The 26376-nt window shown below is 34.2% G+C and overlaps 2 protein-coding genes across 3 annotated transcripts in view; both read right to left on the bottom strand.

The window, feature by feature from the left end:
- Positions 1 to 26376, bottom strand: part of LOC130613817 (uncharacterized) — a 30990-nt gene that overhangs the window by 4194 nt on the left and 420 nt on the right. The window contains exon 1 of one of the 2 annotated variants that reach the window (XM_057435164.1): positions 1184 to 1335. The exons of the other annotated variant lie outside the window; for it this stretch is intronic. The gene's annotated coding sequence lies outside the window, so the exon portion shown is untranslated. Of the gene's footprint in view, positions 1 to 1183; positions 1336 to 26376 lie in introns of those variants that run through there. 2 annotated transcript variants of the gene reach the window in all.
- LOC130613821 (uncharacterized) lies at positions 10657 to 13956 on the bottom strand. Its single transcript, XM_057435171.1, has 2 exons — positions 12915 to 13956; positions 10657 to 12810 (listed from the first exon to the last, which is right to left on the bottom strand). Exon 2 carries the CDS (start codon positions 12002 to 12004, stop codon positions 11171 to 11173), a length of 834 nt encoding a protein of 277 aa, XP_057291154.1. The 5' UTR covers positions 12005 to 12810; positions 12915 to 13956; the 3' UTR covers positions 10657 to 11170.

Here is a 26376-nt window from a genome sequence, read left to right on the forward strand (position 1 = left end):
GGAGTTGTGGCCTTGGATGGAATCTTGCATTTAAAAGTCTGTAGATTAGTGAAAGTAATACATGCCTACATGGGACGTACTACACTATGAGAAACTTAAATGACAACCTTGTCTACAGCCCTTTTTTTCGCTTTTTGATACTACTAGTCGTTAGCCCGTGGAAAATCCATGGGTTTGCCCCCCCTTTTTGTACCGCATTGCGTGCGTCTCGCTACTTGCGCAGCTAAGCTACCATTTTGCGTGACAGACAGACAGACAGACAGACGTATACGGGTATTATAATATAGATACCCGTGGAAAAATCCATGGGGTCGCTGGTCCTTTATATAACGCATTTTGTGTTTCCGTAACACGAAGTTTTTTCACGGACAGACAGACAAAATACGGCTATTATTAAAGAGATTTGAAAGAGAAACAACGCAAATAAGGTTGTTTCCGGTTTAATACACCTTTCCCGAATTTTGACGTCAAATTTTATAATTTGGCCTATGCTCTTCAAATAAGGATATTCAGATAAAATATCAAATTAACATGACTAAACTGATGTTTTGGAAGCAATATATTCTGCTTAGATTTTATTTAGATTAGAAGAAGATAATTATTACGAAAACGAGGCTATTCTGATGCTTTTATAAGAACAAACTATACACATTTTTTAAAAGTACTCCGAATGTGCTTAACTTATTCAATTTGAAGTCTCAATATTTTAAAGAGCCTTTTAGTACTTCTTGATATAAACAAAGTCTTAATGTTTTTAACATGTTCTAAAGTTTTGGACCTCTGCAGTCATATGTTCTTATATAGTTTACGTCTCTCGTGCAGGTAAACAAAGAAATAACTGAGATATTTGAAAAGAAAATTCGTGTTTGCTCTTAGAAAAGGAGTCTGGATGCGACATTTTATAAATAATTGATTGGTTTTCGTAGAAAAGTCACATAGCGTCACACAATAAACGCTAAAATACACGGAAGTTTAAACGGACCGTTTAAATGTAAGAAAAAACTTAAATTTAGTTGCTGGGTATTAATCTCCGTATTAATCTCGTCGCCCGTCAGTTTCACACGCAAAATTAGTAGCCATTTCCTTACTTCGCAAAATGTTGAAAAGTCAAAGGCCTTTATTACACCTAATTGCTTTAGTACTCTTCACATATTACAATTAAAAAAAAAATCTTACATCTTACCAGTTTACTATGCACACAGCACCTTTGCCAGCTCTCTGTGAGAAAATTTTCATGCGTCTCCTATTCCAGAATTTATCAATACAAGGTAAGTCCCTTCCCAGATGTTATTCTTAAAAATTCTATTGTTTTGAGTGTCTGTTTATTTAACAGATGTAAACTATTTGAAGAGGGAATGTACAATTATGCTTAAGAATGACGTGCGTGGGACTTCCACGAAACGAGACAAAAATATTACCAAACTTAAACCACAAGACTTCTATAAACCTCTCTTATTCTTTTCAGTTTAGATTTGAACGACTGGTGACGCTGTCTACTACAAGTGCCAATCAGTTTTTAGGTTCCTGTTTTTTTCTGGGGGTTTTAAGCATAAAACCATATCCGACCTGGAGTTTTCTTAACTGTTTGCATTAATTAAATACTTTATATGATTTGTTTACAACAACAACAAGAGTCCGTTTTTTATTTTACTGGTAGAAATTTAATGAAATACTGTGGGCTAAAAATAATTCGAAATATAGAGTGCGGGTTAGGGCGTAAGAAATTACGTAACAATATATGTGAAAATATAAGCACTTTTGTATTTATCTTATTTTTCTTCTACCCGAATATAAAACCACATAAAGCTTTAAAAACGTTTTTAAACTTGTTTAAATTATAGCATGACTAGTTATAACTAGTTATAACCAGTTATAACTAATTATAACCAGTTATAACCAGTTAAAACTAGTTTTGCATTTGTTCTTGCGCGGTGTAGAAAACTAAACCTGAAATTCTTGTAATTGTTTTTATAAATTCGTGGAAATCGTTATCTTAGACCTGTGGTAATTTCACACGTTTCGTCTAGAAATAGCCATTTAAACAGGGACTTCGTCTCCAGCGCCTTTTAGGTTTCTGATAGTAAGATAGCATTAACTTGAAAAAAACTTGGCGCCCGTTTAATAGTATCGCCCTATGTTACAATATATTTCTTTATTTTTGTTTTTTTTTAATTATACCTACCTATTTATTTTATTTTTCTATCACCATAGAGATGTTATGCTTTTACAAAAGGCGGTGATTGATAACCACAGTTCAACGTCAGGGATATAGCATTGCCATTTCTTTATTTCTTTAATATTTTTTTTGTGTAACTAAGCAACGAAAGTAAGTTTCGAAACTGATAATACAAAAAAGGAAATTCGCGTTTAGCTATATTTTAAAATGAGCATAGGAGCCTGGAAGTGAATTTTATAAATAATTTGGTTGTTTTCGTAGAAAAGTGACAAAGCGTAGTCACACAAATAAAAAGTTATTTCGGAATTTTAATCTCTTCGTTGTCTGTCTGTATGTCACGCAAAAAAGTGCCGAAATTGCGATAACTCATTTTATTTAAGGTCAATGTTTAGTCAGGGGAAATGGTAAGTAAGTGTGCACTACTAATTAGGCAACTTTCCAAACTAGCAGTAATTTTAAGAGCCTAGTTTAATCTTCTTAGATTAAAACCGTCAGTAATAAACACTTTCTTAATATGTCATTTGGCAAACGGGATTCTAATTTGACGAATTACGTCATTATATTTGCATTCCTTAAAGCGTTGTTCATTTAGGCAAAAAATCAATAGATTAGGCGTTTACAAATTGCCCTGTTTATATGAGCTAAACAATTCTTCAAACTAGTTTGTAATGTTCATCCAATCGTCTACGGAAAAAGGATAACGTAAGGAATCATTTTGAAGGTTCTCATAGTGGCAAGACAAGTTTCTGATACGATTGATGACAATGTTGACTATGCAAGAAAAATAACATAACGATTGTTGTGAATCTCCACTTGCCAGAAAACTTAATGCCATAACCAAGCGCTCTTCAGCAGAAACAGATTTTCTTAATCGGGTGTATTCTTTGGATATATGCATTCTAACAGAAGAAAGAAGATATTCAAATCTATTCGGTGACATCTGCAAATACTTGAAAACAAGATGCAAGTTTCTTTACTGTTTCATCATTGTCCACCGATATAGTAAAAGAGAAATTTTAGAATTCTGAAAATAAAATTTAAGTACACCTGAAAGTAATGCCTGTCTGAGAGTCTTAACTTTTTGAAAACTTTGTGATAATCACCGAGTTGTTCATTACGCAAGAAATTATTTCTCACCAAAATTCTCTTTTTGGTTTTGTTAATTTTTTTTATTTATGAGAATTTTCGAAAATTCAACGTCTTCTTTAAAGAAAAAAGAGCAACATTTTTCCTTAAAAGGTACGTCCTTCACAGCAATATCACTATGACTAAAGTATCACTCTTTTTTTGAGATATTGAAGTAAGAACTTGTTGAAAACTCCGTAAGTTGTGTAAATTATGCACAATATATTGTTAGTTCATTGTTAGCCCATAGTCAGAACCAGGTAGGTGCAATTTCTTGAACTCTTTGAGTGCTCTGGTTATTACATAATGGTATTCATAAGTGCAAAGATGGAGAGTTACACCAACGTTAAAGATCTTACTTGGGCCGTTGTTAGCCTATTACGGTGGCATTCCTAGCCTATTTACATTGTCTTTTCAAGGACACAACATTTGCACTGCTTCATAATGCTTCCAGCGCTACTCAAGATTATCGCAATCATATACAGGAATCTGATGCATGATTTAGATGGCACATTTTAATGTACGCCCTCCCTATGGCCGTATCTGCGTCTATGGCTTCATCTTTAAGCTGTACCCTGCTCTCCACCGTGAGCTGTATCCGACCCTGTTCACCAGTGCAAGCTGTATGCGGCTCTGCTCCCCACTGTAAACTGTGTTCGACCCTTCTATCCACTGTGAGCTGCATCCGACCCACTGTCAGCTCTGTACTGGTTATGCCGTGAACTGTTTGGCTACAATAAGAACATAATCCAATGTCTGCAGTATACGGTTTTTCTTATTTAACTCTTTTAACGGGTATGTAAAAGCCTGAGACACAGTACACTTCTACTAAGCATTCCGCCCAATGTACGCACAGGTTACCCAGAAGCTCCAAAACAATGGGTGATCCCGCCTTGCCCATTTATAATTTCAACTTTTGGAAGTTGTAGTATATCACAAAAGAAACACAAGCGTAGCATTAAATTTTGTTGATGTCAAAACTTTTTTCTGCGTTGTTTAATTAAAAGCAAATCATGGAAAACTACACTTAAGCAGGCATGTAAAGAAAAGATAAGATTTTAGAAATTTTTGAATTCTAAGAATACTCCATTTTTCGTCATACATCAAAACGAGGATGTACGTTGTAAAACGAGGCAAGTTTTGAGAGTTTTCTTTGGGATGTACAAAAGTAAGGAAAGGTCGGTTGTTTACAACTTTTAAAGCATTATTATCCTGGTTTAACTTCCTTTTCAAATAAAATGGATTGATATAAATAAATACTACAAGTATTGTTGATCCTTGTACTGACATTAAAGGAGGTGAAGGGATAGAAAACTAGAAACGTTTGTTTTAAAAGAAGCTATGCATAGCTAGCTAGCTAACCAGTTACAAGGCACTATTACTTTTCATTGAAGTTGACTAAATTAGGATTTTTATTTTTTTAATTAAAAACATAGACTAGAAAGTATTAATCTTAATCTGATAAAGCTTCAGGAAGCTAAATATTAACACATATTCCTGTTAAATTGACAGTAGCTGGTCACCTAGCTACAATGCGTAGTCATCTTGTTATTTCAAAGAACCATACTCATAGCTCAGCTAGCAGTAGTAAAATATGTATAAAGATTTATCATTTCACACTTGATTCTATTCTCACAAGAATGCGAAAAATCTAACATTACATTTTAACTGACAATTTTAATTTTGTATTTTTTTTGGAGAAAGAAAAAGTTTGCTCACCCTTGTTACCGAATAGTTATATACTTGAACCTTAATTTTGTGTCACTTAAAACTGATGCTAGATTTTTATATATGAAAAAAACTGAAATATGATAGCAAAATTTTGCTGATATGAACGTTATCAATGGTGACACTGATAGCGACACAAATGCCGAGATTTTAACAAAATTCTTTATTTACTGTAGTTGTTTTCTTAAGTTGGATATTTTTTTCGCTGACTTGAAATAATTTCAATGAAAAATGCTGAGAACGCAACTTTCTAGCATATTATACTGTATCATATGACTATTTACCTAATTTTTAACATATTTTAATTAGTTTTTTTCACTGATTTTTTATTTTTATAAAGCACTATAATTATTGTGTATTTTTGTATCACTTTATATAGTGAATATTCACATAGGACTTGTAAATTTATATACAACACTTGTAACCTAACCAAAATTTTACTGTATGATGATTATGACATTTGTAGTACGTCGAAACTAGTCGTTAAAATTTAATATGGAACTTAAAAGTGTATTAAGATCTTCGTGTAACACCAGTTTGACTGTTTCTGCGAAAGCATCTTAGTCTATTTCATAAAACTGAAAGAGTTCCAAGCTACTAATAAGGCAAGACGCAACGGACAAGTTCCCTAACATTATGAATAATACCAAACTTCACTTGTTTCTATTTAACATATAATATATATTAAAAGTGGTCATTAAATCTTTTTTGAAACACTTTTTTTGAAACAAAGGGTTTTAAACCAAAAGAAAAACATCTTCACTCACGTTTCTCAGTTACTGGGCTACAAAGTATACCAATTCTGTACGTGGTATAAACTCCTATATATGTGGCCCTTAAAAAACCCGCCTAATTGGAGAATGAAAAAATGGCGGAAATATAACTTAGTTCAACTTCTCTGGAGAATTTTTTTCTCATAGCAGCTAATTAAATAGACTGATCGAAATGATGTATACCATTTCAACGAATAGGAATGAAACTTAACATTTCCAGATGACATATAAAGGAAATTGCTGACTTTGTTTTGGCACATTAGACCAATTTATACGCCCATAACCTCCTTACTCTATTGGTTTGGCTTCCACTTTGGCCCTCCAACACAAGAAATCCGCCTATTATTATAGACAGTCATGTCTTACGTTAAACGATAGGCCAACTGCACTGCTGCACGGCTGCTGAATAAAGTTCATGATGACAGTGTTAATTTTAAAGACCAGATCGACTGACTTATTCTGCTCTATAAAAAAAGTCTTTGCTATAAATCAATTTTACATGTTGCAGCTATCATGGCAAAAAAAATTCTGTATAAAGATTAATGTTTTGATATTGAGAATATTCGGAGAGAGTTCGAAGAAAAAATTGTTTTTCATATAAAAAACATTAAATTTTTATTGAAAACTTTGCAGAATGACAACACACTAGACGCAAAATAAAAAGCAGCGTATTATAAATACCAGTTTTGTTTACATCTTTAAGTGCTGCATTATTTATAATAATACACACAAAATAATTAATAAACAATAAAAAAAGTGTTAAGCAACGTATGACGAACATATTATTTAATGCCACTTAACTCACTGAACAAATTTGTGAGTAAAGGTAAGTAACGTAAAGACTCGAATGGAGTCAGCATATTGCACGTTGGATCTATTGTAGATTGTTTCCGGTATGTATATTTATCAAGTTTGACGCCATCTCATCAAAACGAACTGTAACTGTTGCGAAAAAGGGACTGTTGCGCATGACAAATATTTTTTAAGTTCAAAGAAGTTTGAACAAAGGTTATAAAATGCTGTTACTACTATAGCACGTGAAGTTTTCTAGTTTATCTCGAGTTAAAAATCTTTGATGTTTACTGGTAAAAAAACCTACTTAATTTCACCCCATAAAACCACAAAAATGCTTATCTATGCAACATACTGTCGGTACACGTTTGGTAAAAAAATATATCTGATCTTAACCACTTACAAATCCGTTTTTGCGTAAACAGGTCACTGAATAAGAGATGACGGTAAAAACTAATGACAAAACATAAAAATTAGATAAAAATTCCATAATAAGTGCATTATTTTATATAAAAAACACCTTCTTATACTTGTATACACACATGGAAGTGCTACATTTACTAGCAGTTCTCGCGTGTTATGTACCCACAACTTTGTTAACAAAAGTTCAAAAAGCGAAGCCAAATATCAACAAATGATTCATTAAAATGGGTTGATGTTTAGACGATTTAGAAATTATTGAAGGAATACGAGACAAAAGTATGATTGTATGTATGAAAAGTATGAAAAAAGTATGAAAAGAAATTATGCAGTAATAGCTACTTCGTAATGTTGTAGATGCTCTAGAAAAGTAAAGCAAGCATTGCTGTACCAGCTAGCGCTACACCAACGCTTACAAACAAGAATTTAAGGTATGCCCACAACGTAGTAGTAGTAGTAGTAGTAGTAGTAGTAGTAGTAGTAGTAGTAGTAGCAGTAGCAGTAGTATTTATTTCGTGTGAGATAACTGTATATTTTACATTAAATAAATACCTACGGGGAGACCATCAGATAGTATAAATACTAATGTAGGTGATGGCCACCTATATAAGATCAAACGATTGCAATAAGCAGTATGACACTACAAAAAAAAATTTTTTTAGTAAAATCTTTTTTATGCAGTGGAGAGATTAGTGTTATAGCAATCCAGAAGATAAGTTTTGCAGATTTTTTTTAGTTGTTTTAGAGTGAGAGAGGCTAGGTCGTATTGGTGAAAGTGTTGTTGGATATTGTTCCAATTAATAATAGATTGGTAACGTATAGATTTGAGACCAAATGAGGTAGTCTTAACAGAAGGTCTAGCTAGAAGTTTAATGGATTTACTTCTTGTTGAATGATTAGATGAATGGCAGATCAATTTAAAAATATCACAAATATTACCTGGAGAATGCAGATTTATAATATTAAAAGTTAAAATAATGTTGAGAAATTTTATAAGATCTGAAAGAGTAAGAATATTAAGATTAAGAAAAATAGGATTTGATGGTGAGTTAAATTTAGAAAAAGTAATGATTCGGAGAGCAGCTTTTTGTAAGCGAAAAATTCTACACGACTTTGAAGTGAGACCTCACACTTGCGGACTATAAGAAATATGAGAAGAAAATAATGCATGGTAAATTGAAAGTAGGATATCCTTAGGCACATAATATCTTAGTTTGCAAAGAGCTCCATTTGTTTTTCTTAATTTATTGCCAATATAAGATATGTGGAAATCCCAATCTAGAAATTCATCTATTAATATACCTAGATATCTTACATGAGATGAGAATTCAAGTTTTTTTCCATTTAATTTCAGCCTTATATCATAGTTGACTGCTTTATTTCTTTGCCTAAATAGGATGACTTCAGTCTTTGCTACATTTAATGCTATTTTATTTGCAGTTAGCCATTTATATATACATTTTAAATCTATATTTAAATGCTTCTGCATTTTTTTCAGATTATGGTTAGCATATAACATGCAAGTGTCATCTGCAAAATGAAAAATTTCTGAAAAAATTATTGAGTTAATTAAATCATTAATATAAAGTAAAAATAAAATAGGACCAAGAACGGAACCTTGGGGAACTCCATGTTTAATAAAAAGTTTTTTAGATTTGGTGTTAGTTAGGGAGACATATTGTACCCTATCGCTGAGATAGGAGCGAAACCAGGAGTTTGTTACACCTCTAATTCCATAATGTTCAAGCTTTGAAAGGAGAATTTCGTGTGATACAGTATCAAAGGCCTTTTGAAGGTCTATGAAGATTCCACATGCAAACTTACAATTATCTAAATTTTGTCGAATAGTTTTAGTGAGACCAATTAGTGCATGGGTGGTTGAATGCTTGGTCCTAAATCCAAATTGTTTATTGGTTATAATTTTATTAGAATCTAGGAAAGAAATTAATCGGTTTTTAATTATTTTTTCAAAGATCTTATCCAAATTGCTTAATAATGATATGGGTCTATAATTATTTGGATCAAGAGGAGACCCTTTATTCTTGTAGATTGGTATGACACTAACCATCTTTAATATGTTTGGGAATACACCTTGTTGTAGGGAAAGATTAAAAAGTTTGGTTAATATTGCAGAAATTGCTATGTTGGCTTGTTTTAAGATAAGATTAGGGACACTGTTTGGGCCCGATGCTTTGGTTAAATCAAGGTTATTTATGATCTTTAAAACTTCTTCTATTGTTACAGGGTTAAAGAATAATGAGTTACTGTTATTATTTTTTAGGTAAGATGAAAAGTGTGTATTGTTATGTGGAATTTGGTTTCTAATTTTATCTGCAACAGAAGTAAAATGTTCATTAAAAGCATTAGCTACAGTTAATTTTTCAGAGATTATTTTATCATTTATTTTTAAGGAAGAAGTGCTAGATCTACTGTTGTTATCTTTATTATTTAAAATATCCTTTATACCTTTCCAAATTTTTCTACTGTTATTTTTGTTGATTAAGAAAAATTCTTTATAATAGTTTGATTTTGAGTTCCTGATAAGATTAACTATACGATTTCTATAAAATTTATATTGGTTTTGATAATATAATTTTTTTTCTTGGTTTTTAGCTTTGATTAACTTTTTATAGTAATTATTGCGGATGTTAATGGATTTTAGAATAGCTCTAGTGACCCAAGGTTTATTTCTATTACTTAATTGTTTTTTTGATAGTTTTTTATTAGGGGTATGTCTACTTACAATTTGGTCTAATTGATTAAAAAAAAGGTTAAAAGAGTTATTTACATTATTTTCATTTAAAAGCAAAGTAGAATCCCAATCTATAGATTCTATGTCATTTATTACGGCATTAATGTTTAAATTTTTCCAATCCTTGTAATAGGTGTCTAAATTATCCTTGACTTTAAGTCTATTGTCAAAATAAATTAAAAATTGAGGAAGGTGGTCTGAAATTGAGGTGATGATGTTACCTGAGAAATATTTTGTAAATGGATTAGATGTAAATATATTATCAATTAAAGTTTTAGATGTATTAGATATTCTGGTTGGAATTGTTATAGATGGTTGTAAAAAATTAGAATAAAGTTCATCCAGGAAATCATCAACTAGATGGTTACTTTCACATTTTAGAAGATCAATATTAAAATCTCCCATTAAAATAAGTTTTTGTTTTTGCTTAATAGCTACTTCAAAGAAGGGTTTAAGATACAAATTAATAAATTCAGGAATTGGCATATTAGGGTGTTTATAAATGCACCCAACAATGGTATTTTTACGATTGTTATCTAAGATTTCTACAAAAGTTGATTCTAATTTACTTTCAAGAAAGAGCAAATTTGAAAGGTCTGAGCGTACCACTACTGTTAGCGAATTAGAAATATACAAGGAAGTACCTCCTGCATTGCTGCTTGAAAGGTTATGAAATCCTCTATAACCTTTTAAAATTGGTGTTATTGAGTGCTTACTAAGTCTAGTTTCACTGAAGCCTAACACATCAAAGTCAATATTGAGAGAGTTCAGAAGAATGTTGATATTATCAATATTCTTGGGAAGAGAACAAGTATTAAGATGAAAATAAGAAAAATTAGGTGTAAGGTCCGAAGAAGAAAGTTGTTCAAGAGTAGAGTTAAAGCTGTTATATTCATAGTATTTACAATTAGTAAACCGTTCATCTTCATCATCAACATTATTTGAAAAAGAGGTTTCAATATGAGAGTTAACGTCAGAAAAAATCTGACTTTTTTGTGCCTCAAACAGAGGTGTATTGTCACTCTGGAATGGAAAAATTTCAGAATTACACTTTAAACACGACCATGCCTCATCTGAGTTATCCTTGGTGAGTTTTTTGAAGTCATTAGAATTAAGCAAGTTACAACTTGGGTGAACCCAAAGTTTACAAAAATCACAAAAAATACAGTTAGAATTTGCCCTAATCAATTCACTGCATATACCACAAAAAAACTTACTAATTCTTAGTTTGCGCGTTTGAGAGGGAAGCCAAAGAACTCACATAAATAACTGCATGAGCATCAGACTAATTTTAGCACATCTTCGCCGCCATATTAGAAATCAATTATAGATCGTACTAACAAAAAATTTTCCTAGTTGGTAATTATACTAAAAATATTAGTAAGCGTGGAGAATCGAAAAAATTTATTCGGCATCAGCGTTAAAGTTGAAAGTTGGAAATAGGCCAGAAAGTTTATCAAAGTGATCTATCTTAATTTTCTGATCATTTTCTTCAACAACGATGAAGAGATTTCCATTAAAAACCCAAAAACGATTGATCATCTTCTTTGAATGAAGTCTCTTACATTTGCCCCACAGGAACTTCATGTACGGGGATAGATTAAAATTAATAAAAATATTTCCTTTCAGACCAATTTCTCGCAATTTCTTTTTAGTTTTCGAGTTCGAATCTTTTAACTTGAATTTATTTGCATGTAAAAGGTCGCAGTTTTTTTTGTTAACGAAGCGTACAATCGTCTTCTTAGTTTCGTTTTCTCTAGCGTAAAGGCGGTGGCATGCTTCAACATCGCTTTCAGAAAATTCAACACCTATAGCCTTAGCAATCTCAATGACTTTATCTTGAAGCTCATCTTGGTCAATAGAATTAGGTATACCACAAATCTCAACATTGTTCCGTCGGACGTACTGTTGGAGATTAATCACGTCTTTTTCCAATTCCAGCATGAATTTATCTTTTTCTTGATTTTTCTCTTTCATTGCATCAATTTCATCTCTTAAAACTTTATTTTCAGTTCTTAGTTGTTCAACGATATCATTTTTTTGTTGCAATAGTCCGTTTTTGAAATATTCTTTGAGGTTAGAGATCTGCTCAATAAGGAAGTCTTGTGTGATTGCCAAGTTGGATGAGGATTCTTCCGGGAGCATTTCACTTTTCGTGTTGTTGTTGGTTGTGTTGGTGGTCTTGGCTCTTACATTACTCCTTAGGTTGATACTGATGGGGCTTGTGTTGGTGGACATATTCAAGTCTTTAGTTCTTTAAAGTTAAAATGAGTTTTTTGACACAGGCGACGCCCTTTTTTTGCGCGGCAAAAAGACGTCTGAACAGTATGAAGGTCAGATCGGAATGACGTATCTGAAAAGACACTGACTAATTGATCTTTATACCACGATTCCAGTTGTTTCAACATTTCTTGCAAAGGTTCATAAACCTTTCTGCGAATCACTTTCATTTTCTTGTTGTATGCTTTCGTTCCTTCTTCGAAGCATTTTTTTCGTTCATAGCCTCGCATTATACCTGCTGTCACCATCAGAATCTCTTCTATTATGACGAAAACACAGATCGTAACAACACCATTCAAAACTTCATTGACATATGAAATATATGTCATTGCAATTCCAATGACTGTCCCAAGGACTAAAAGCAGCGCCGAAACAATGGATTTTTTCAAAGGGTTTGGCAGTGTTATTCCTAACCTAATCTCCACAAAATTCAAAGCCATAAAAAAGGAACACTGGAATTCCCTGACCAATGCTTTTATGCATACCAGATGATTTTGATTATCGTTTGCCAATTGTTTTGAATCTTCATACAAGTCAATCGTACCTTGAATAGATTTTTTATAAGCTTTGCGCCTCTTTCTGTTGTCAGAAAAGAAGAAGTCACCAATGTCGTCAAGGAAATCCATGTTATCAAGACTTGTCTTGTCTTCTTCACAGTTTGAAATTTCTTCAGTCAGTTTATCATATGCTTTTTTCATCTCTTTTTCACACTCGCTAATGCGTCAAACATTTTCTTCATCAGTGCTGTTATGTGTTGCTTTTATCTAAAAGTAAACAAAAAAAGAGTTTAGTGAACTCTTTGTTCTTAGTTACTCAATAAAATACAGTCTGCTTAGCAAAAAAATATTCCCCGTATGGCACGTCATACCTCCTTTCCTAATCCTGCTTTTAAACTAAATATTCATTTGCTTTATGGGTATTACAGGAATTTTATAGCAAGCATTATTAGGAGAATTCTTGTTAACTCTCCTAAAAATAGAAACAAGATAGATTTTAAGCAACTCAAGTACTCAGTCAAAAGTCCAGTTGATTACAAAAATAAGTACGTGTATAGGCAATGTGTAATCAGAATATAAGACTTTTAACTCAAGTTTCTTTTATTAGAACACCAAAATGATACAGTTGTTTTACGTTGACGTTATTACAGTTGTTTTACGTCGACGTTATTCAGTTGTTTTACGTTGACGTTATTACAGTTGTTTTACGTCGACGCTAATACAGTTGTTTTACGTCGACGTTATTATAGTTGTTTTACGTTAACGTTATTACAGTTGTTTTACGTCGACGTTAATACAGTTTTTTTACGTCGATGTTAATACAGTTGTTTCACGTCGAAAACATAAAGATACACAACTTGGAGCTGCTATTAAATTGCAAAACTAAAAGGGCGAAAACGCGAAAAAATGCATGGCAATATTTTACGCTCTAGTGTGTGATATGGAGTTGTTGGTCGTCAATGGGCGTAAAAAGATGCGAATTAATGATAATTTAATCAAAGGTCATTTTGTGGGAAAAGTACGAGACTGTATTCATTCTGTTCAAGAAAAAGAAAATCACAGATTTTTCACTTCTGTCGCCTTAGAGCAAGGGCATAAATAGTTACCTACTGGTGGCGTAATTTTTATTTCTAAGTTAATTAGTGCCATAAAAGTTAAAAAAGCTAACTACTGAGAGTAAAAAGTCAATGCTGTTTGTCAATTAGAAAATACTGAGCAAACATAGCAAGTGTAAATCTTATTCAACTATAACTCCAGTATTCTGATAGGGAAAAAAGATTTATTACATGTTTTATCCAACAGGTCTGTTTGCAGTTTGAATTTCTAGTGACCATATCTACCTAAAGCTGTTAAGTCTGTCTGTATAAATGGGTTTCTGTTTGAAGTTATAGAATTTACAATATTTCAATGTACTACACGACCTTCCGTCCTTATGTTACGATTTGTTGGATAAGTGACAAGAAAACACGATGATAAATTTACTGTTACTTAAATGTCTATAAATTTACGTCTGTGAGGTAGCTTCAGCCGGAAGTGTCGCCGCTTTTGTTTGACACTAATAAGTACCGACCTGTAGCACTCTATAGCAGTACGGAAGTTACAATGCCTGTTGAGAGCTATTCCTCGTTGAACAAGTCCAGGAAACAGATTACTTTTGGCTACAGTTAAATCACTTGACTTTGTTTCTAATATAAAAAAAATTTCAAGTTTACTATGCATACATAAACATTCGATGGGAAAAAATATTGACTTACCATGTTGTTAATCAATTTACGTTAGATCACATCCAGTATTTGTATTACTCATACCTCGTCTAATTGGTAATGTTTTTTTATAGTTTTGCAATCAAAGTACAATCTCTATTCCAAGAAACATATTGTGAATTACTGAAGAATAAATAAAAGACAGGCTGACAATACAATGATGCCAGCTTATAAAGTGAACACTCATTTAACCAGACACACTGCCGCCTTAGAGAATTTTGTTTCAAAACATTAAAAGTTTCTTAGTAATTTTCTACGTTACAAACTCTGGGAGATACGTATGGAAAAACGATGTTAGTTAACGAATGCGTTCAATGCGTTTGAAACGTTCAATAAAGTAAGCAACCAGTATAATTAATTAGACAACTGCTTTGATAGGTTAAATTTCAATCGAGTTGTAGATTATATCAATTATACTATTAATTATTTCACTAATTGTATTGATCACTAGTTAATACTCGGGAGAACAGAAATTGATTACGACATCAATGACCTTTAACATCTTTTCCGTTGGAAAGAGAAATGTAAGGCTGGACAAAATAATGTATGGGAACACGAGTGACGAACTGTTTAGAAAATATTAGGGTAAAAAGGATTCATGTTGACTTCATCAACACGTCGATTTCGAAAGGGCTGTATTGGTCCAACTTTGGGGCACTGATTTAATTTCGGTCCCAAGTGACCCCAAGTTGATTAGACTGGAGTTGAAGTCCGTTATTTCTGACCCTTTACAAATTATTTTTAATCAAAATAGTTAATGTATTTATAACTGTCTGATACATTAGCGTTAAGAAAGAGCCATATTTTTAAATAAAAATTGAAACATAAAAGGACCCTCCTTGCATAAGTCACAGAAACATGCAACCTTATTCCATTCGCCATTTTATCTTTTTGATTGTGCGGTAAAACTCCCCTGGCATGGTCGTTTATATGTTATGCTTATAAAATAATTAATAATTGCTCTGCAAAAATTTTTATCTACCCTGCATGGAGTTTAACTGGGTAATCAAGAAGAACAAATATGATGACCGATTTGTAGAAAGCTAACAATTAGGCTCACTTATCAATCAAAATTTGAGCCAGCTATGTATTGATGATTTTTGTTGAATTTATTATTTTAATTTCTTAGCGGAACAATTTAAAGTTGCAAGTCCATGTTAGAGCTCGTTTTCATCAAGAGTTTGATGTCAAACTCGCTGTTCTCCCTCCAGATCTTGCCTTAGCGGGCTATTTAAATTATTTATTACATTCCTAGAAAGTATTTTCTTTACTGAAAGCCTTGTATATATGTATGCAAAGATAACGAGCACCATTGTGTCCTCCAAAAGGTCACCCAAAACGTATCACTTTTTGTCAGATTACAAATTTGACTCCAATAGATACCAAGTGATGTCAGCACATTCAAACTTTACACGAACTCAAAGCGCAGGCGTCGGGTTTGACTCGTTCATATAACAGTCTGCTTTTGAACTGTTTAAATATCATAAGCATCTTTTAGTTCTTGTACAACAAGTTAAGACACAGACTAAACATTAAATAAAAAATTTATGTGAAAAAGAGAATCTAATTTTACGTGAGAATCTGATTTTAAGTATTGTGATTGTGCTGCAAGAAAATTTTTGGATGAAAGTGTCACTTTTTTCTCTTGATAAGTCAAAATCCCTTAGTCTCGGTTATATCAACGTTTTTCTTGCTTTCATGCATTCAGGAAACGAGGTTGCTATTTTTAAGAAAGCTGTGGCATTCAAACATATCATTCGAATAAAACTGTGAAAAACAAAACAAACTGAAAACGCTTTTTAGCGTTGTTGACATGAGTCGCGTGAAGGCGTGGTAAAATATTTGTTTTCAACGAAAGATAACAGTCCTACAATACGTCACCAAGTACAACAAATAGTTGGAATTATATAGCATCATCTAAAACGAATGTAAAAAAAGGTTAGTAGTTCGAAGAAAGTTTGATTAGTCTTTTTGTAGAGACAACGTTAGCTAAAAAATTTTCTAATTAAGACATAAGCAAGGAAAAATAGGTTTAACTTGGTCTTGGTTCCAGCAACTAGACATGACTTGGCCTCTTTAAGCTCTGGTCAAATTAAATCAAAATGGAAACTCTTCTTTCTAGAAAGCTACAAGAATGGTCCTGATTTAGTTACTTTTTTTATATAAAATTTTTTCTTGAACTTAAACTGGGGTCAATCTGAGTTAATATTTACTATTTGTCATCATATATACATATTTATATAACTTTTTATATATAGGTTTTTTCTCACTGGTGGCCACACCCGATTAGCTAATACAACTATTTGACGGTCTCCATATTTAAAAACTGTAACTGTAGATTATTTGTATTTATGTCACTGAAATGAAAATTTAATTCAATCCAATTCAATTCTACAGCATTTTGTGATTTGTGATAATTATGGATTAGCTAGAGAGATGAGATGAGATTCTAAACGATTTTGTTTGCAACTTTTCTGATACGAATGAACATAAAAAGGTAACAAAACATCTCTGTTAAACCATAAAACATATTGACGTGAACTCTTTCTAGAAACGAATCATCCAAACATACTTTTTATTTCTATTCTCCTAATGATATAACATTGTATTTTTAAGATTACGCAACAACAAAACGTTGGCTGTCGTTCGGGGGATAGATTTGGTCCTCGTAAAATTTTTTAAACTGCTTCATCGGTTGTTGGGAGAAGAAATTTAAATTTGTTATTGTAAAAGTTTTAAACATCCTCTTTGTATGTATGTTGATTTAGTTTTTTTATAATTTAACTTGGAGAAAAAATATTCAAACTGTAAAAATAATGATGTGGTTTTTACCGTTTTAATAATGTAAAATTCTGTGGTATTAGATCATACACGGTTCGGTGTTGTTGAACCGTAAATTTAAAACAACGAGAGAAAAGCTCATTAAAAGAATGTTATGTCGATCAAATCTAATGACGTTACATTGCGGTTATCAGGCTAACGGCCAGAATGTTCTGTGTGCACGAAACATTGATAAGTTACCTTTATTTCTTCTTTATTTTTTCGGGCAGCCAGAAAATAAATTTTAAGCGAGAGAAAAAAAAATTTTAAATCGAAAAATCTACTAAGATAACTACTATAATGACAAAGAAATAACTATATTTCATAACTAAGTATCTATATATCCTCCTGGCAACTACAGAATTTTCATGGCTGTAGGGGGTAAAAATAAGTGACAGCATGAGTAGGTTTTGTGCGTAAACAGAATTTTATAGCCTTCGTTAAAACTTCTTTGAACTTAAGAAACCTTTGTCATGACCAAAACCATTTTTTTATGTCCTGAGTCCCTTTTCCACAACATACTATAAGCTTCGAACGATGACGTTTGCTTTGATGGCGCCAAATTCGATAAAATATATACAGACCGGAAACAATCTACAACAGATCGAAAGTGCAATATGATGGCTTCATTTGAATCTTTACTTCTTTTATCTTTACTCACAAATTTGTTCAGTAAGTTCGATAGTATAACATAATAGAAATATGTTCGTCACACGTTGTTCAATATTTTTACCTTTTGCTCTTCGACTTTTTCTTGTTTAATTATTTTGTGTGACCATGACCATCACAATAAAGAGAAATATTCCATTGTGTTTTAATTTAGCCACTTTTTTCGTAAATGTGTAAAAATACTCAATTAGCCCTCACGAAGATGTAAACAAAACTGGTATTTATAACAGACTCTTTCATATTTTGGGTCTAGTATGTTGTCGTTCTGCAAAGTTCTAGGTGAAAATTTACCAGTTTTTTTTGTCAAAAACATATCGCATTTTCAATATTAAAACTAATATTTGTTTAGGACATTTTTCTTGAAATGGTAGTTGTATCAAATGTAAAATTGATTTGTAAGGGCTTTTTTGATGGGACAGACTAAGCCAGTCGGTCTGGTCTTTAAAATCAACACTGCCATCATGAACTTTATTCAGCAACGCAGTTCGCCTCTCCTTTAAATGTTTTCACTACTCTTCTTTTTTTTTACAAGCTCGTGAGCTTGTATTAAAACGCAAATGTGTCCTACAAGAATGAAAATTTTTGCCTCTCTGAGCAAAATTGTTGGTTTAGCTTTTACTTTAAGCAAACAGAGCAACTGTGACTGTTCAAGGGCAGTAATAGGCAATTATATCCTAGAGAACTGGACTGGGCATTTACCTTTTTTAAATAAATTTAATTAAACTCACACATAAAAACTCATCATTGTAGAGTACAGTTCTATTGCTGTAGATAGGACAAAAGTTACAAAACATTTATATATAGTAATAGCTGAAAATATATACAAGCATGAAATGAAAGTAGAACACATATTAATATAAGCAACAACAAAGCCAAGGTAATAACACATCTCTATATAATATTAATAAGCGTGAACAAAATATATATATACATAGCATAGCTCACAACGTAAAATATGTGAAAACATAGAGGTATATATAATAGCAGCAGGAAGGGAGGAGGAAGAAAAACTGCTAGAACTGAAAAGGAAAACCATGAGGCAACTGCAGCTTAAATACTAGCAAGACTGCTGACCAAAAAATATGCTGCTGACCAGAAAAGGCACATAGGTAAATGGTGAACTAACTATGGGCAATACAAACCAGAGTACTGTAGGAAGAAGATCTATATATGTGTGCATTTAAACACTCATAAATATATATTTATGAGTCACTTAAACTCACACATAAAAACTCATCATTGTAGAGTACAGTTCTATTGCTGTAGATAGGACAAAAGTTACAAAACATTTATATATAGTAATAGCTGAAAATATATACAAGCATGAAATGAAAGTAGAACACATATATAATATAAGCAACAACAAAGCCAAGGTAATAACACATCTCTATATAATATTAATAAGCGTGAACAAAATATATATATACATAGCATAGCTCACAACGTAAAATATGTGAAAACATAGAGTCCAAATCCAAAGTAGTAGTAGAAAATAAAATAAAATAAAATATGTCATGCAAGGTGTGATGCCATAAGTCGTTGGGCAGAAAACCGCTGAGCAAGGGGCATGTGAAGGTAAAGAAACATACTATCAGGTTTCCAGTCCCCCAATAAGGATATGACATCCAGGGGAACGCCTGCCTCTAAAGCCAAGGTGGCCCCCCCACGGCGAAACGAGTGGGTACCATATTGGGAGGTAGAACACCCTAACTCTGTCAACACTTTTTTCATAACGGACATGAAAGTCCGATATGTCAATATAGTGTTGGGTAGCATCGAGGATTTGCGCCAACAAAAGGCTTGAGCATCAGGCAGAACACCTGGAGTGAGAGAAAAAGCATGCAAAATAGCCCGAACTGGACAAAGAGGAGAAGAAGGAATAGCCACCAGTGGAACAGTAATTGTGCGCTGTCCCAGTTGGATGGTCTTACTCCATCTAACTAGAACGAGAATATGGTCATCATGAAAAGTAAAATCAGACCGAACTAGTTGTTTGAGGGGATTAAATATCGTAGAAGATGCCGGCAATAAATGTGACTTACGGAACAGACCAAAAAATGAAACTAAACAAACAGCCCAAAATGAAGCATGAAAGCTACAATTTAGGTTAAGGCGAGAACGAATACCAAAAAGAAGAGCAGTGGTAATAGGAAGACGTGGCTTGGCCGGAACACCAAGCATACGCTTCATACCTTTCAAAACTGTGGATAGTGTCCAATTGTTGGCTAGAGGATTAGCATATCCCATCTCAAGATGTAGAAGGCCAACAAAATTTAGATACATACAAACTGATTGTGGTAGTAAAAACCTAGCCAGATGGGCAATATATAGGCATAAAAAATCTGTGGAGGCAGGCACAAGTGGCGAAGACATCTGGCTACAAAAACATTCATAAGCCTTGCGATGCGTGCGATAGCTCTTTTTTGTATTCTCAGCATAGGTGGCCTGCCGAAAAAGGACAACGTCGTGCACCAACTCCGAAACGAAGGGGGGCAACTCTAGAGGAAGGAGAATACAAAAATTAGCTACCACAGATGGTATACTTACCAATCAGAAAATAATAAGAATAGGCAGACATATGATTGATGGCAACCATATCACACACTGAAGTTAGTGAGTTGAGCTGCAAAAAGTGCAAAAATGATAATAAGTGTTGTCTTGAATGAAGACGTGATATGTCGTCAGCAAGGACATTCTGAGCACCAGCTACATGGAAAGCCTTCAAACGAAAATTGAAGGTAGCCGATAACCAAAACAACTGACGTAAATAGTCCATCATAACAGGGTGATGGGTAGTTCCTTTATTAAGCATAGCAACAGCAGCAGTATTATCGCAGAAGACATGGATAGTTTTGTTCTGCCAAGTGGGAGCCCAGCGAATAGCAGAAAGAACTACACACAGGGCTTCCTTAAAATTAATATGCAAAGAGGCAAGAGGGGAATGGTCTACCCTTAGATGAGAATAGAACCAATCACCCTCAAAAAAGGCACCAACAGCGTCAGAGCAAGCATCAGTTTGCAGACTGGTAATAGGTCTTTGGTCATAGAAATCGCATTGTCCATTAAACACACCCAAGAACTGATCCCACCAAGCTATATCCCTGTGAAATTCGAGCGTCAAGCGACACTTCGAGGCAGAGGAAGACAAGGTGTTCATCAGATCCAGGACACGTCTCAAGAACGTTCTACCACCATACACGACTTTACAAGCCCAATTTAGGCGACCAGCAAGATGTTGCAACTCTTTCTTAGAGGCTCTCTGCTTGGTTAAAAAATGTGACACCACTTCCCTCAATGCATCCAGTTTAGCAGGTGGAAGAGAAAGGGTAAGTGACACAGTGTCAAGCAGAATTCCAAGAAAAGTAAGTTGCTGGCATGGAGGGACCAACTTAGCAGGGCTAAGCTGAAACCCTAGTGCAACAAGTAATTTACAGAGTGTGTTATAGGCCTCATAACATTCAGTCTGTGTTCGGCCAATAACAAGAAAATCATCTAGGTAGACAATAACGAGAGGAAAACCTCGTCTTAGCATCATACCACGAACAGATTGTGTAAGGCGATGAAATATTCCAGGAGCACTTCGACCTCCAAAAGGAAGTCGAGTATCGACAAGATATGAGTATCGAGTGCTTCCAGAAAACCGCCATTTTAGACCAAGCGCAGCATAGTTTGATGGATGAACAGGTACTGACCGATATGCATGGCGTAAATCAACCTTGGCCATAAAATATCCCTGTTTGATCATAGCACAGGCATCATCGATAGTTTGAAATTTTTGTTTTTCAATATCAATGTATGTATTGACACCCTTTCCAACTGGCATGGAACAGTCATGTATAATGCGTAACTCGTCAGAGTCAGGTTTGGGGACAGCCCCAAGAGCACTGACAATGGTAGGTTTACATTGAGTAAGAACATAGTTACCAGTTTTAAGTTCATCCAGCAGAGTAGCTTCTACTTTCATATGAGCTGTAGGACTGGTAACAGAAAAGTAGTTATTCATTTCGGCAGGCAATAAATCAGAGTCCTTAGGAAGAAGCTGAAAACCACAGTGAATTCCATTAAGGAGGAAGTCACGATCTGGGTCTTCAGCCAGTTCATTGGTCCATAAGTCAACATTAAGAGGAGTGCGAAATTCTGAGGGTAGTCAATTGTCAGAATTGTGGTTTTGTCCAGAATGAGGTTTGCCACAAGCCTGATTACCAATTTTGCGGTTGCAGACGTGGGTGAATTTACATTCTGTTTTCTGGCAACCTTTTTGGCGGTTAAAATTACGACATATTTCCACACCGGAAGAAGTATGTGTAGGAAACCCTGAAGACGATCCTGAGGCAGGTGAACCTGAATTTCCCTTACTTAAGGTACTGGAAGGGTTACAGACAGGAGGGGAGGCCCAACGAGGTATAAGCATCACTTCATGCAAATGGCTATTGTCAAAGCTCCATGGATAGCCATAAGTGTGCTGAAGAATTCGATATTCATCGTCATACTTTAGCACAGACTCCCAGGTGTACTTTCTAGCCAACTCTAAGATCTTAATGGAATAAGACAAATAGTCACGTAAATCGGACGAGGTTGGCAATCTGGCAGAAGACAATAATTCATAAAAAATTCTCAAATTAGCTATGTTATATTGTTCCATGGAAAGAGATTCCAGTCATGGCTTCTTATTTCCAATGGCCAACATTAGCGTAGTTTGTGAACCAGGATCAGTAGAAATAACTTTCTCCTGCTCCACAGGACGAAGCCGAGACACAAAATCGACTATACGAAGTGGCTTACCATTTCCAGTGTTTGAAGAAAGTGCAGGGCGCAGAAACAATTCTGAACTACGGTCTTCTTGCTGGCGAAAAACATCCGATAGGGAGCGTGTTTGTTGTTGTGACAAGACAGTGCGATTGGTCAACAAATTGGCGGACTGTTGCGGAGCAAGCAAGGAAGCAAAACAAGATGGCGGTTGTACGTCAAGGGGTGAAGGGCGGAGATTGTCTTGGACACGATTGGTTGGATTTACAGTTTGCTGCAACGGGGAAGTGCTGAAAATTTGTGCTGGGCAGTCATTTCTGGAAGAAGCTGAGCGAAGCCTAGCTAATTCTGATTGTCGAGCAGCAATCTGATTGAGAAGGTGTTGCTCTTCTGTTTGTAAACTTTCCCTTAGGGATAGCTCTTCCTGTTCTAAGACAGCCAGCTGATTTCGAAGAGCAGCTAGCTGAGACGGTGAAGAAGATTTGTTTGGGTTGTTTAGGTGAGACTGCAGAGGCGAAGATCTTTGGATTGAAGACATTGGGTTATTAGCGATAGTTGAGGAAAGTGCTGAAGCAGCTGATGTGACAGTGTTGGTAGCGCTAGAACGACGACCTGGACAGTGACGACTGGGAATACCAAAGTCGTGTAGAGCCAGAAGTGCCTTGCAGCCAGGACATTTTGGGATACGTTTCTTTTTGAGTGGGGACGATTCCTCAAGAGCGACAGACATTGCAGCAGATTGGAAGGTTTGAGAAGTTGAATCTTCATCTTCTGAGCCATCTGGCGTTTGAGTAGGTGAGATAAAATATAACAGCATCCATATAGGTGATAAATACATGTTTAATTAGCCAAAGATTGGTTTGATTGCAAATTGATTGATTAGATTTAAGTGGATTAATAAGCAGCAGACATAAGCATAAGAAAAACTGCTAGAACTGAAAAGGAAAACCATGAGGCAACTGCAGCTTAAATACTAGCAAGACTGCTGACCAAAAAATATGCTGCTGACCAGAAAAGGCACATAGGTAAATGGTGAACTAACTATGGGCAATACAAACCAGAGTACTGTAGGAAGAAGATCTATATATGTGTGCATTTAAACACTCATAAATATATATTTATGAGTCACATAAATTTACTTTTTTAAATAAACCTTATATTGATCACTTCTTGGTAAGGTTATTGCCTTTTTTTAATGACAACTCAGTGGAACCAATAAATACGGTGTAACTATGCTGTTTTAATGTTGTTTTTTAACAATAAACCCAGTCTACTATCAATGAATCAAATGTTTAGAACTGTCCATCCAACTGCAGGCTTCCACTTGTTCTATTTATTGATCGACCAAACAGAGAATTGCTTCATACTTTTATTGTCGATCGATTCAACAATTTCGTTAAAATATAAACCCATCTTCACACGATTCAGGCCGGGCTCTGGAAATCCAGGGGGGGAGGGGAGCTTTTCCAAAAGGGACAAACGAAATATTGCCAAAAAATGCTAAAATATGAACTGTTAATAGGGATACTTACGACCTTTTTCCTGATCACGTGCTAACCGATGAGCCAACATAGCAACTAACTGTATTTTAATGAAAATGATAAAATAGTCACCAAATCCCAACCCCTATAGCGTTGAAATTATTGCGAAAAAAGAGAGGCTTTTGTAGTTTGTTAATAATACTTCCCACTCAGCTATTATCTGCATGTGGTCTCCTTAGAATCATATAATTGCAGAAATGAGAAATCGAAGAACTTATATGCCATATATGACTTACCTTTGCACAGAAAGTTTTATTACTGAATCCCTTTCCAGCGTGTATATCGCCCCTACGTCGACTTTTTATAAATTTTTTTTGAAGTCTTCGCTGTTCATTATTTTTTATCAAATTGCAGGTCTCGTTCTCGGAAATCTTTTGTATCAAACTACTATTTGTTTAGCGGGGTTTTTATTTATGAAGAATCTCAATTGCTATTATTGTTAAAAGTCTCTTGATATTTGTTCAGCAGATTTTTTAATGAAGATCTAAAAGAAGCATAGCTACTGTACAAAGATGTAAACACAGCTCGTTTTTCACAGCCGATCTTTCATTTTTTAACAGGGCCGTCGAGAATGTAATAAAAGTATAGGAGCCATATTTTAGTGACGTAGAGGATCTAACAAGACTGAGTCTGACAGGTTAGAGAAATTTTATCAAGCTTCCAGAAAATCAAAAATAAACTATTTTAACTCGTTTTATGTACCTTTATTGCATCCTACAGTTCCGTTACCTTTATTTTTTCACTAGAACTTGAAAAAGACATGCAAATATTTGTCAAAGCTTCCAAACTCTCAAAGCTTCCAAACTCTAACATGTCTCGCATATACTTTATTTAAGCCTGCTTGACTTATTACAACCAAAGAAATAGCTTTAAACCTGTTTTGTGCATGTCAAAAACTGTTCGTCTCCAAACATGGCCACTCATGAAACATTATTATAATTTGTTCGCTTGCAATCCATTGGACCTACCTGAAGATATTATGTCAACTTTTAAGTCATTACCTAACCTTTTAACTGGATCTAACTGAATTATAAGACATCGCTGACAAACCTTGGAGGACAAACGAATAGCCCCATGGGCTTTTTTTAAAGTGACAGAAAAGTTGTTTATTACAAAGGACATCCCGCTCGAATAGACTGTAAGCGCTTTTATCCCTGCGAGTCAATCAATTCCAGTTCCAGTCAGTCAATTATTAACAGCATATTTTCATCTTCGCTGAAACTTCTTGGAACTTTATAAATATCTTTCGCAAATAATAATACTAAAAGTAATATTTTTTTTTCTTGGATTGGTTCGCTCTTTCATGATCTAATTTCCAGCTTCAAACGATGAAGTTTGTTGTAATGAGATGGCGCAAAATTTGATATATAATCAGACCAGAAAACGCAACAACAAATCGTACGCGCAGTATAACGGTTTTATCTTTGTTTTTAATTGCTTGGCAAGGGCGGTGGAATGTATTAACGATCAGGCGTTTAGTAAATTTCCACGTGCTTTTCTACATTTGTTACTGCCTCACCAATTTCTGAAGAACAGCTCTGTGATCCTGCAATGAATGATAACTTGTTACGTGATAGATCACGAACCCTGTCACTTAATTCTGTAAATCCAATTCTTCAGGGCGAACTAGCACGGTTTCGTACTTCGAAAAGCCTGATCTAACGCTATACTACCTTGGCTGCGATTTTATATTTCTCTGATGTCCTTGTGCCAACTAGGCTTGACATTTCCTGTTCTCTACTGATTCAATGATTTATTCATTTTTCTCTGCCTCGTGTTCTAATAACTGAGTCATAATCTTGTTTTATAACAATTCTTTATATAACGCTTATGGTCTAGAATTGTTCTTTGTACTCCTCGACATCCTGGAATGTTTGATTAGAAGTATCGGAAATAACAGAACAGTTTTATGCTAGCGAACTGTAGATGTGAGTGAGAATGAGAAGGGGTTTTTACATGTAAAAAAGAGCAATATACTGGTTATATACATACCCGTCTTCGTTTTCTTTAAATGCCCTTCCGTTAGCTGCAATTAACGCGGTATGACTAGCTTTAAGGCGAGTTCCGTTTGAAGCGTTATGTATGTGAGAAAAAACCACGTGATACTAATTAAAGTGAGTTATGAGTCTGTAGCTTGGTTTGTCTCAACTGACCCAATTTGCCGGTTAGTGAATCATTAGAAATGCTTTGCTCAAACAGCCTTAAGTCGAAATGGTATACATTATTATCAGCGTTTCGGGTTGTATCCATTAATTTTAATTTATAAGACAAATGAAAATTTCATTTCTGCATAT

The sequence above is a fragment of the Hydractinia symbiolongicarpus genome, chromosome 11, assembly GCF_029227915.1.
Source record: "Hydractinia symbiolongicarpus strain clone_291-10 chromosome 11, HSymV2.1, whole genome shotgun sequence".
In the NCBI taxonomy this organism is placed as follows: domain Eukaryota; kingdom Metazoa; phylum Cnidaria; class Hydrozoa; order Anthoathecata; family Hydractiniidae; genus Hydractinia; species Hydractinia symbiolongicarpus.

Excerpts from the sequence above, each read along its gene's own strand:
- LOC130613821 (XM_057435171.1), bottom strand. The coding sequence starts at position 12,004 with ATGTCCACCAACACAAGCCCCATCAGTATCAACCTAAGGAGTAATGTA.